The sequence below is a fragment of the Ursus americanus genome, chromosome X (assembly GCF_024610735.1).
Source record: "Ursus americanus isolate L20-20 chromosome X, mUrsAme1.1.p, whole genome shotgun sequence".
Lineage (NCBI taxonomy): Eukaryota > Metazoa > Chordata > Mammalia > Carnivora > Ursidae > Ursus > Ursus americanus.
In genome coordinates this window covers 35,687,519-35,700,159 of record NC_142164.1, presented here as the reverse complement: position 1 = coordinate 35,700,159, position 12,641 = coordinate 35,687,519, and the positions used below count along the sequence as shown (strand labels likewise).

The window sequence follows — 12,641 nt, the reverse complement described above, 5'->3', positions numbered from 1 at the left end:
GGATTGGAGGATTTCTAGAGGTCATTTTTAGCTCAAAAGTTCTATCCACAATTCTCATACGAATAATGGAGCTGATGGTGGCCACAAACATCAAATCACTCCAGGTTGTCCTTGAAGAGCAGAGGGAGATTTACAAATTCCACTCTCCAAATTCAGAAGTGTTTGCTATGGGTCATCATCCCCCTTTTCTGGAGGAGGAGGTAAAGGGGGTAGACATGCAGGAGATTTGCAACTGGGATGGTGCTCCTCTCCCTTCTCTGATTTGTATTTCTTTGGAAAGTTCTTTCAGTGCCTTTGTATTATCTGGCTCACAGTCCTTTTTTTTTTTTTTTTTAAACTAATGGACAGGTAGTAACAATCCACTGATAGCATTGTGAAATAGGAAACTCCCTCATTCAAGATCTTGGTAATCATATGCTGATTACCTTCCCTCTATGGAAGACTTCAGAGGGCTGACATACTTTTTATTTATTTTTTTAAAGATTTTATTTATTTATTTGACAGAGAAAGAGACAGACAGTGAAAGAGGGAACACAAGCAGGGGGAGTGGGAGAGGAAGAAGGAGGCTCCCAGCGGAGGAGCCTGATGCGGGGCTTGATCCCAGAACAAAGGCAGACGCTTAATGACTGAGCCACCCAGGCGCCCCTGACATACTTTTTACAGTAGAGAATAGCTACCAGATTAAGTGTATGTTTACCAGCAGGTCCCTGAATCCAGGATGCTCCTCACTAAGGTAGTTGTCCTGACTCTGGAGAGTTTCTCCTGGTAGAAGAAACCACTTCCCTTATACTATCTTGTCCTTTGGACTCACTAACCCTCTAAGCTTAGGGCTGGATTTATCAGTGACAAATCAACATGAATTGCCAGCCCTCTTTCCTCAAACTATTAACCCTGCACCTGTATTTTGAACTTTATTCTATAGGAAATAAGAAGCAACACTGACCATTTGAGTGACACGATCAGATACCTATGCTCCCACAAATACAGTATTTTCTTATCTCTAACAGTGCTTATATTTTGACTAATTGTTTATATGTTTGCCTCCTCACCTCAGTTAAGTTATTTAAAGGGACTTGGTAACCAGCTTGGTGTGGGTGGCTCAAGGAAGAGGGTGAAAATGAAGACCACTGCAAGATTTCAAATCTAGAATACTGGAAGGATAACTGGAGGGATGAGGATGCTGTCACCTGGAAGAGGATACACTGGATGAGGAGGAGGTCATGGAGGGCAAAGCGCAGGCAAAGGAGGTCATGGAGGCTAGCACAGGCAAAAACACAGGCCCTGCAGTAGACTGTCTAGGTTTAAATCCCAGTTAGTCTACCTACCAGCTGTATAATCTTGGGAAAGTTATTTAACCTTTTTGTGCCTTAATGCCTCCATTTGTAAGAATGAGTATTATCCTTCATCATAGGATGGTTGTGAGTATCAAACAAGTTAATGTGTATTATGTACTTAGAATGGTGCCTTGCACATAGTAAGTGCAAATTAGTGTTTACTATTTTTTATTATTAGACATAGTGAACTGTAAAGGTCTGGGGTACATCTAGGTGGGTATATCTAGCTGAAATTTGGAACAGAAATTATGGCTCTCATGATAGATATTGAGCTACAAAAGGAGAAGAGATAGAGCTCCAGGTAGCACCAGTATTGAAGGGGAAGAAAGATAAGGACTCTGAAGAAGAGACTAAAAGGCAGTGGTCAGAGAGGGAGGACGCACTAGATAGGCATGATATCATGGAAGTCAAGAAAGTTGGCAACCAATGAGATTGAAGTGGGACACCAACATTGTAACTGTGTGTATGGGGAGGGGTTGGAAGAGAGGAGGGAGAGAATGTCATTTGGGGAAGTAGATAGATGAAAGGGGAAAAAGTCAAAGATCAATATCAATATGACCAGCTCTTCACAAATACTGGCTGAGGGGTGGTGCTGTTCAACCAGTCCCCCTGGGTTATCAGTGGGTCCAGCTTCTTTCTTTCAACCCACTTCAGGCTTCTCTGCCCCAACTTCCAGTCAGAGGACCAGTAACAACCAGCTGGGATGATGGTGACTGTTCACCAAGGTCTCAACTAAGGAGTAGCTCAACCAGTGACTGTAGACTAATTCCCCTTTACTCCAGCTATGATCAGAGAAAACAAGAGGGACGGTAGATAGATGAGCACAGAAACCTGACTCTGGGTTAGGTATGTAGGGCCTTCCATCATGAGGCTAACCTTGTGAGGGTAAGGGAGTTCCAAGCATTGCTTTCATCACTAACCCTTTACTCCAGCAGCCACCGTGAATAGGCCGCCATCATGCCCACTCCCTTCAACGTTGCTCATTCGCTTCCCTCTGACCAGTGTGTTATCCTCTTCTTTCTTCCTTTCCAGTTCAAAGCCTATTTTTAAAAATGTTCCCCCTTAAAACCTCTGTGTCTACTTGTGTCCAGAGTGTCTTCCTATATTGTCCACATCACACATTTTGGATGATGTAGTATACCTTTGTTTGCACTGTTCTATTTCTGTCCCATGGTTTTTGTTGGCATATGGAAAGGAACAGGGTTGTGTTTGGTGTACTGGGATAGGACAGTTGGGAAGGGAGATGGAAGGAGAGATCTGGATTTTGCACTGATATTTCACACTTGAACTGAATTTGTAACAAGAGCTATGAGCTGGAAAAACCAATAACAATGAGGAGTCTAGGGTGAAAGGGAGACAGAAAATGGCTGCCTTTTAGACAATCAAACATGTGAGGTGAAGGAGGAGGGGATGATATCACAGGCAGATGAGATACACCTGCCCTGGGACAGAGGAGAATAGGAAACTTCCTAGCTGGACATGTGTATGTTAGGGCTGTACACAACCATGAGCACGAAGCTCTAGAAAGGAAACCTTGAGTTGGTGGTAGCCCTGAAGGGAGGGAGGAGGAGAGCATGGCTACAAACTCACATGTGTTTTTATTTAGTGGTTGTTTTTTTATATTACTTCATGGTTTCTTCTTCATGAGGTATTATGCAGTTTTCTTGAAACCAAGTTTAAGTAATTGTGGGTTTTTTTTCCAAGAGGTGAATATCACTGCCTTAAATCTTTTGTGTCCCTTGGAACACAGAAGGCCATGCTCACTAAGAGGGGCGGCGACTGGAGGGACAGCATGTGTATGTTTGCTCTCCATACAATACTATACATTTCTTGAGGGCACTCACTGTATCTTTCAATTTTATTGTGAGGTATATAATTAGCAGTCAAAAATACTTAGACAATTGAATAGAACTGAAGAGAATTAATCATTTGCTGAAACTCTGTCATCAGTGAGTTGTTCCAGAGAGACACTGCTTGGAGCTGCTTTGCTTATTTTCAGGTTCGTTGTGATCGTTACCACTTCTGATGGTCACTCCGAGGCAGAGTGGAGTTGTGGAAAGAGTGGCTTGGGAGACTGGAAGCATTTTTGCCAGTTCGGACTCAGCTGAGTGACCTTGGAAATGTTACTTCAGGCCAAATAATCTCTAAACTCTCTACAATTGTGCTCTGGGAGTGCAGTAGGCCTTGTCCACTGGAAGTCAGCACAGATACCCGAGAGGAAGTAACTCAGTGTATCAGTTTGGCTGCTATGATGTGATTCAATCATTCTGACCTCCTCCTCCCAAGAAGTGGCTAATTTATTATCTCGAGTTGATTGGCACAACCCATTTTTTTGGTCTAGAACTTTGATTTTGGAATGAAAAACAGAGAATTAAAGCTGTTCCTCAGATCATGACAAAGACTAAATACCTTCTGTTAGATTGGGCAATTTAGGTAACAAAGAGTTCATAATATTAATACTATCTTGTATTAATGCTAAGAATATAAGTCTCATATATTGAATGCTAGGTACCTCAAATTATGCCAAATGTTCAAAAAGAATTCGTATTTAAATCTTGCAGCAATCTGTGACATAGGCAGTATCATTATCCCCATTATACAGATAAGGAAACTGATGCTCAATCATGGTAAACAACTTTGTCAAGGTCGCTCAGTCTGAACTCTCAGCTACTATGTGCGAGTGGGCACTTACCACGTTTTTGAAAAAATGGATACATGAGATTAGCCAGCAGGTGATATCAGCATAGCTTCTAACTAGTAGGAGTAGGAGTAGTACTAGTTACCCCTTCCAAGTATTGGCTATGTGTCAGGCACTGTTGTAAGTAATATACATGCAATATTCCATTTGATTCTCACTTTACCTCTATGAAGTAGACTCCATTGTTCCCATTTATAGATGAGGAAACTGATGTTTGGAAAGATTAAGTGATATGTCCAAGGAAACACAACTAATAAGTGGCTGACTGCAAAGCCTACGTTCTTTCTATGACTTCAGGTTGTCTATGAGTAGCAGGGTGACTTTTGCCATTCTCCCCTTTACTTTCTGCTCTCATGTTGAGTGTTTGATACTTAGAGGTTAGACTCCTTAGTTCTCCTCTCTGGGCTCCAGTCACCTTTGCTCAGGCCCTCAGTGTTCCCCTCCACCCTGTACAATCTCTCCATGAGACCACGAGTCAGATAGAAGGGTGTAAATGGAATGTTTTGTTGCTGATTTTCTATAATCTTAACACAAACACTTATCAGTGTTGTTGAAACTTAATCTCACTAGCTCATCTGCAAGACAAATTTTAATTTGGAGCCATCTGCCACAGACAAATGAGTAATTATGCCAGAGCCCAGAGGGGTGGGCCTTGGGGAGAAGGTTGGCTTAGCCTCTTTCCACCTGCCTGTACTGACGCAAGTGACCAAGAAAGAAAATTCTTTGGGTGGGCTGTTGATACAGAGGTCAGTAACTCTACCTCCTTGTTGCTTAAATCCTTAAAGACGCCAGTGAATGAGGAAGGATGACTTTGAGGTTATACAGCTTGCCTAACAGGAGAAGGGAGACCGTTGTCATCAAGGCCAGGTGGAAGGAGGTAATCTGTGAACTGGGCCAGCTTGCTCACCAGCTTCTCTCTCACTCATTGTACTAGTGGTTCCTTGTGATGAGTGCCACTTGCCAGCTGGTCTCTTCACACAATATGACAGGCCAAGTCAAATTGATGGAATGAAGCCAAGAATAACAGTCATTGACCTCTGTTTAGCGTTTACATTTTTTTTTCAAAAGACTTTAACGTATCTTTATCTTCTTTCTTCCTAACAACAAGCCCCTAGATTAGGTAGGGACTGGTATCGTTAGCTTCATTTTATATATAAGGAAACAAAGCCGTAGGGTGATTCTGTAACTAGACATGTGTAAAAGATCTTGTACCTTGCCCAAGGTCACCCTGTTAGCTACAAGCTAGTTAGCACCTCAAACTCTGAATTTGAGTCTGTCATTCTGTCTTTGAGATGAGTGGTTTTCCAGCTATGTGTGCTCTTCAGGGGCCAGGGAGGTATAGGAGTGTGTGTGTGTGTGTGTGTGTGTGTGTGTGTGTGTGTGAACAAGTGGGGCTTCAGGCCCTGATCTGCACATAAACTAGGCCAGCTCTGCGTGGGTCTGTTTGTCTGTTTTATGTCTGGACAGGATTTCATTTAATGAAAGGCTCTGCTTCTGAAAATGTTTGAAAACTACTTGCCTGACTAGTATTTCTCATAGAGAATATAGTGGGTTGAAAGGTGTCCCCTCAAAAGACATTGTCTAGTCTTAACCCCCAGTACCTGTGAATGTGACCTTATTTAGAAAAAGGGTCTTTGCAGATGTCAAGTTAAAATGAGGTCATCCTGCATTAGGGTGGGCCCAAAATCAATGGCTGGTGTCTTGTAAGAGAAAGGAGAGGGAGATCAGGACCCAGAGACACAGGGAAAAGACCTAGAGGAGAACTCTGTGTGATGATGGAGGCAGAGATTGATGCAGCTACAAGCCAAGGAATGGAACAGATTCTCTCCTAGGGCCTCCAAAAGGAACCAGCCCTGCTGGTACCTTCATTTCAGACTTCTGACCTCCTGAACTATGAGAGAATGCATTTCTTTTATTTTAAGCCTCCCACTTTGTGGGAATTTGTTATGGCAGTCCTAGGAAACAAATACAGAGAGAGTCATAGACCTCTTACCTAGAAATGGGTGAGAGGGGGCTTATTAAAATGTGGGTTCCAGGCTCAAACCCCGAGATTCTGGTTCTGTAGGGGCTCAGGCGTCCATATTTTGACAGGTTCTCCATACGTGCCATGATTAATCTTTGAGCGGGTTTTGATCAGGCACAGCTGCAAGACTCTGCTCTGGATTGTAGCTGGTTTGGCTCCTCTGGCTGCTGATGCTCCTCTAGTGGGTCCCAGAGTCAGTGGGCCAAAGGGAGAAGGCTTGATATATAAGAAATTGGCTGGTGCTAAACCTTCTGTAGTACAAAACTTTTGAATTCTGATAATTATTTAAGAATGTTTACCCCGAGGAATCACAAAATCTGCCACTGAGGAAATAGGCTGCGGTGGTCAGGGAGTGGATGCTGCCAAGAGAGACAGATTTCCGGAGCAGCAAGAACACCTCAGCAGAACACACACACAAGAAGAAAAAGACTAACAACACACACACAGAGTCTTATATTTGTTTGGTGCAGAAAATTCTGATAAAGCATCGCCATTTTTACTTTGGGTTTTGGTCCCTACGAAAAACGCAGGTTTCCATGTGAGTGTTGATCCTCGAAGCCAGTGTCAGCCATTTATGCCTGGCCTCTGATCTTTATCTGAGAGCACTTTTGATAGGCTAGAAGACAGAGAAGAGCACGATGGGCTGAGCAGACGGGTTTTTGCTGCTAGCCTGAGACCAAACTCTGCCCAGTAAAGCCAAAAAGGGCACTCACTTAGCTACCTAAGACTGATGGAGGTCAGCTGTGCCCAGTCCCTTGGCGAGATGAGGGAGGGCCCAGGAAAAAGGCCAGGTGTTTGGATTCTGTGTGTGGGAGGGGCTCCTTCCTGAGAGTGAGCCTACCCAGCTGGACCCGTGCTCCTTCAGGAGGCCTGTGTTTGCTCACATCCCTGATTGTTCCCAGGTAAACAAATCCTGTTTCTATCTCCCAGAAAGGCAGAACTCCAGCACTGTGACAGCCTGTTGTTATAGTTACTGACATATGACTTATCACAGTGATTGTCAGAGCAATGGGAGAAAATAAAATTTAGCAGAGGCTGGTGGTGGGGATTAGGGGAGAGAGGAGAGTGGGAAGAGAAAGCTTTCAGAAAAGACTTGGGGATGGGGCTGATGGTTTTGTGCGTTTGTACATATGATGTGATTTTGGAGTATGGACAAAGGAGGTCTTGTATTGGCAGTGTGTTTGAAAGGATCTTGGGAAAAGACAGCCTGTCCCAAACAGCTTCACCCCTCTTCCATATGCCTGACATTTCACCATTAGTGGTTCATTCCTTTGAGTTAAGCACTGTCTTTCTCCAGGGGAGGTCATGCCTTAGATTGTACTTTAGAGTAAGTTCTCCTGGTGACTTTCTTCCTCAGAGTTTGCCAGAGCACAGGGGAAAGACTGGGGAGATAGGGGCCATCAAATAAGGACATAGCCTACTTTCAAAAATAAGATAGGGTTGGTATTGCTAGCCTTCTCTTTGGAAACTCCCCTGTGCTCTCCTATCTTTCACCACAGTTATGAAGCTAAATGGGATTGAATATGAAAGTCCACGATGTCTTGTTCAATCAGCTAGCCATACAGTTTTCTGAGTGATACATGTAACTCCTTCTTATTCATCAGCAAATATTTATATATCATCTATTATATACTAGGCCCTGGGTTGGGTACTATTGGGGAAAACATGGAAATGGTTGGGCATTAAGCTATGCCTGACATTGAAGAAACAATCTAGGATGCCTGGGTGGCTCAGTTGGTTAAGCGTGTGCCCTTGGCTCAGGTCATGATCTCAAGGTCCTGAGATGGAGTCCCACATCAGGTTTCCTGCTCAGTGGGGAGCCTGCTTCTCCCTCTGCCCCTCCCCCTGCTTGTGCTCCCCCCTCACTCTCTCACTCTTTCTCTCTGACAAATAAATAAAATCTTTAAAAAAGGAAAAAGAAACAATCTAGTTACAGAGACTAGACATTTAGGCAAGTAAGGCTGGCTAATAATACATAGTAGCTTGTGATTGGTGTCAATGGAAGGATAGAGCTAATGGCTACATAATCTCAGAGATGGGCAAGGTCATTATAGAGCAGGGTATCTGGGTAAGTCTTAGTTCAGAGTAACACAGTAAATCACTCAGGCCCTTAGCAGGACTGTGGGAAAACAGGGCACAGAACAAATCAGTTTTGATGGGAATCGTGACACAGACTGAGTAGGGAACATGTCCACAATTCTCTACTTCGGTATTCATCCAAATTTTGGCCTGTCCTTTCCAGAGAGCTCTCTATCCTTCACTGATCAACTCTAGTCTCAGAACTCCTATGCTGGATATCCCAAGACTTAGATTGCTATGGAAGCAGTACAATCAAGTGGTTAAGTGGGTGGGTTTAGGAGTTTGGTTGCCTGGGTTCGAATCCTGGCTCTGACACTGTGATCTTGGACAACTGATTCAACTGTGACTTGATTTTTCTCATTGGTAGAATGGGGGCAGTCATTATAGTGTCTACCTAACAGAGTTGCTGGGGGAATTAAATGAGCTCAGTGGTGTAAGATGCTTAGCACAGTGCTGGCTGCATACTATTTGTTCATAAAATAAGTATTTATTGAGTGCCTGTGTTATTACAGGCACTTTCCTAGTGTGGGGATACAGCTGCACTATATTAAGTGCTGATGGAGAATGGGGGCATTCAGGGCTTTTACTCACAGAAAGTAATCTTTTAATTTAATCTACTCTCTTTCTTTCTGCTGGCTCCATTCCAATGCTTAATCTATGTGTTATCACTTAGCTTACTTCCATTCCTTTTTGTCTAACTGGGCAGGTAAGTAGTAAAGCTATTAATTCCCTTAAATCAAGCTTTGGTCATATCCCATAATGTTTGATGTCAAGTGTTTTCCTTACCTAAGCAATTTGCAATTTGGGGTTTGATTTGTACTATTTTTGCTCTGTATTTTCTTTGTCCCTACTATGCTCCAAAGATAGAGAGTCAAGAGACCTGTCTGACTTGAGGGCTTTAGGAGAATCCTGCAGGAGACAGGACTGGAAAAGACCATTACTGAAGGGTATTGAGTGCTAGACTTCATGCGTTGGTTTCTCTTGTAATGAGACATTGTAGTCACTGAAAGCATGGACAGGAATGACAGGATTGTTGTGCTGAACTGGGGAGAATAAGCCAGCATCGTTGCTCAGGATGGCTTGTGAGAAAGAAAGGGTTCTATAGGCAGGGAATCCAGTTAGAAGATTTTCATGTTAGTCTAGGATAGTGGTTCTTAAACCTGAGTGTGCATCAGGAGTCTCCTGGAGGGGCTGGTCAATGCATAGCTTGCTGGGCCTCACCCTCAGAGTTTTTGATTTCATCAATCTGTGGTGGGGCCTGAGAATTTGCATTTCCAACAAGTTCCCCTTGTGATGCTAACTAATGCTGCTGGTCCAGGAACCACACTTTGAGAATCACTTATCTAGGAGAGGGATGATGAGGAGTACAGGCAGAGTGGTGGAAGGAAAGAAAGTATGAAAGAGAGATTGGGGAGGAAGAAACCATAGGTCTTGGGGATTAGACACAGAGGCAAGGAAAAGGAAGGACTCAAAGATGATTCCAGAGTATTAAGCCTAAGTGCCTTGGAGGGTAGGAGAGTCTCAGAGGCAAAACCCTAAACATTTAGGGGTGGAATGTAGTTGCATCACAGGTACTGGGAGAATACGTGAGCCCCTGTACCTGTCTGCATGTATACCGTGGCATTCACATTTAAAGGCCTTTCATCATTCTCCAGGAGAGAGGCTGGTGAGGACAAACCCCACATCTGTGTTTGGTCTCTTCTTTCTAAAATGTAACCTTTGAGTAGAGGAAGAAAATAAAGCTAGAGAACAGAGGGTAGGGAGGGTAGAAGGAGCTTGGATATTGTGGAAATGGAACACACATTTTCGGGTTGCTAAGTATTTTTTTTAAGATTTTATTTATTTATTTGAGAGAGAGAGAGAAGAGAGAGAGAGAAAGGTGGGGGGAAATGAGTGGAGAGAGGGAGAGAGAGAGAGAGAGAGAGAAGCAGCAGGGTCCCTGCTGAGCAGGGACCCTGGGATCATGATCTGAGCTGAAGGCAGACACTTAACCAACTGAGCCACCCAGGCACCCTTGGGTTGCTAAGTATTGAATGTATATGGGCAAGTGCTCACAAGGAAAAGGCAAATGAGGAAAACTCAGTGTGGACCATGCAGGTAGCTCTAGGATACCAACCAAGATGACTGATGCTATTTCTGAGAGCAGAGGGTTGCGATGTTAGGGATTCTTTGTTTTTGATTAATTTTTTTTACTTTTTTTATAATAATATTTTTTATTATATTATGTTAGTCACCATACAGTACATCCCTAGTTTTTGATGTAAAGTTCCATGATTCATTACTTGCGTATAACACCCAGCGCACCATGCAATACGTGCCCTCCTTAATACAAACTGAGGGCTTGGGGGGGGCGGGGAATGGGATAGGCTGGTGATGGGTATTAAGGAGGGCAATGTTAGGGATTCTTAACTCCAGCCTACCTAACCTTCCCTAGTTTCCAGGATTCTGATCCTGGGGACTTACTCTTCCAGGCTGTTTCCCCAGCCCATAGGGATTTCTCTTACCTGCTTCTCTCCACTTGGCCGCCGGTAGCTGAGCAGAAGCTCCACAGCGCCCACCACCTCCTTGCGGATGGCGTAGAGCAATGCATCGCCTACATACACGCTGTGGTTCAGCAGTAGCTCCATGATCTCCAAGTTCTCATTCTCAATGGCAATGAGGAGGGCACTCCGGCCCAGAGGATCCATGCAGTTGATGTTGACATTGTAGTAGATCTCAGCCTCCTGTAGGGCCTGCTTCACGGTGGCATAGTCCCCCTTCTCCACAGCATTGAGGAAAGCCTTCTCTTCTGCAGAGAGCTCAGTCTCAGCCCTCACAATTTGCAGGGGGATACGATCTCTGTATGGTGAGTAGTTGACTTTTTTGTAGTACAGTTGGGCCATGGTTCATAGCAATTTAGCAACCTGAGTGAGAGAGAGGGAGACAAAAGAGAGTCTTAGGTGCCTGGAGGTCTCAAGTAGCCAGTTTATGGAGGCAGCTTGGCTAAAGGGTTGGAAAATCAACTGTTTTCACACCACCGTCTTTCTCTTCCTGCAAAAGGGTATAGCAAAAAAAATTCCAGGCTTTTGGGTGGAAAGACCTGGGTTCAAATCCTAGCTTTACCAACTCTGTGACCTTGGACAAGTTATTCAAGCCCACTGTGCTTTGGTTTATTATTATTAAGGTTATCAATATTAATAGCATTAATAGCAGTTATCACTTAGTTACTGCTTACTGTGTACCAGGCCCTGCGCTAAAGAATAATTCCTTCCTCATAAAGCTCTTGTGAAAGTCAGATGAGATAATATATTATCAAAGCAACTGGCACAGTGTAAACCTCCTAAGATATGGCACAAATTAATTCCTTCTTTCCCTTCTGCTGTCTGAAGATACTCATGATAATACTTCTGATTGATGATGCAAAGTTGGAGTTACCTTTGGCCAGTTTCCTTTAGGCCCTGGGCCCATGGGCCTGAGCTGATTTTCAGGGTTACATTTGCAGCTGTCCCAGATGTAGATTCTGGATTGAAATCTGGTTTTCATGCTAACTGAAACCCTGCTTCTGTCTGCTGCTCACTGGGGAACAGCTATTGGCTCCAATAGACCAAAGTCAAGTACCCCCTCTTCCTATTCATGATTTTTTCCTCTACCACTTGAAACCAAGGAGCTGATGGATCTGATAATCTGTTTGATTCAGTTCTGAGAAGAGAATGGTCTATTTTATATGCACCACATCTAAAACCAGATTTTAATGGAATTGATTTTAAAGTAAAACCTATTATTGAATTCCTACAATGTGTTTAACTTTCTCTGGGAAACCAAGAAGAAAAAGACAGTCTTTGCCTTCAATTGTATAGAATGAATAACAGTATAGAGTTCTTGCCTCATAGTTAGTTTACAGATCAAATTCATGCGTGATCCTTACTGACTCCTTGTATTAGCCCTGTGAGATAGGAATGGTTATCCTCCCCAGGGGAGAAGATAAGGCTCAGATCCATAAGGTGATTGTCTCCCCTTTCCCTCCCATCCCTGGGACCTCCAGGACCCTCTGGAGGCTAAGTTTGGCTGGACTGATTTAAGTGTCTCATTACCGAACTGTTTTTGCCCGCAAAAGGAAATGGAAATGTGATAAAGGGCCACTTGTCTCATCTCCTGGATGGAAGAGAAGATGAACACATGAAGCTTCCACAAACATTTGCCTCACTTTTCTAGGTAACGACATCCCTGCTTTGGCAAAGGGAGAGCATATATTATACCAAGTGACATTTGCAATTCATGTGCTTACGATCTTCTGGGAAGTTGGTATTTGAAGGTGAGTGTCACCTCTTGCCCTGAACAGGCCCAAATGACAAATTTCTCTCTGCATCCAAGTCTCAGGAGAGCAGGGTACTGTTTGGCTGTCTCAAGAAGCACTGATATTTTTCTGTGCTACTTTCAAGCAACTCAGCAGTGGCTAAAGGGAAGTGGCACTTAGAGTAAGCATTTGTCATTAAACAGCAAATGGCTTTAATAATACTAATTGTAGACT

At 43.6% G+C, this 12,641-nt stretch overlaps 1 protein-coding gene across 1 annotated transcript in view; it reads right to left on the bottom strand.

Annotated features, from left to right (window-relative positions):
* TRPC5 (transient receptor potential cation channel subfamily C member 5) overlaps positions 1–11,016 on the bottom strand; it is a 141,293-nt gene extending 130,277 nt beyond the window's left edge. Inside the window, exon 1 of the mRNA XM_087860260.1 lies at positions 10,639–11,016. Within this exon, the coding sequence (XP_087716386.1) occupies positions 10,639–11,016 (378 nt within the window). The remainder of the gene's footprint in view (positions 1–10,638) is intronic.
* Positions 11,017–12,641: the final 1,625 nt, after the last annotated feature.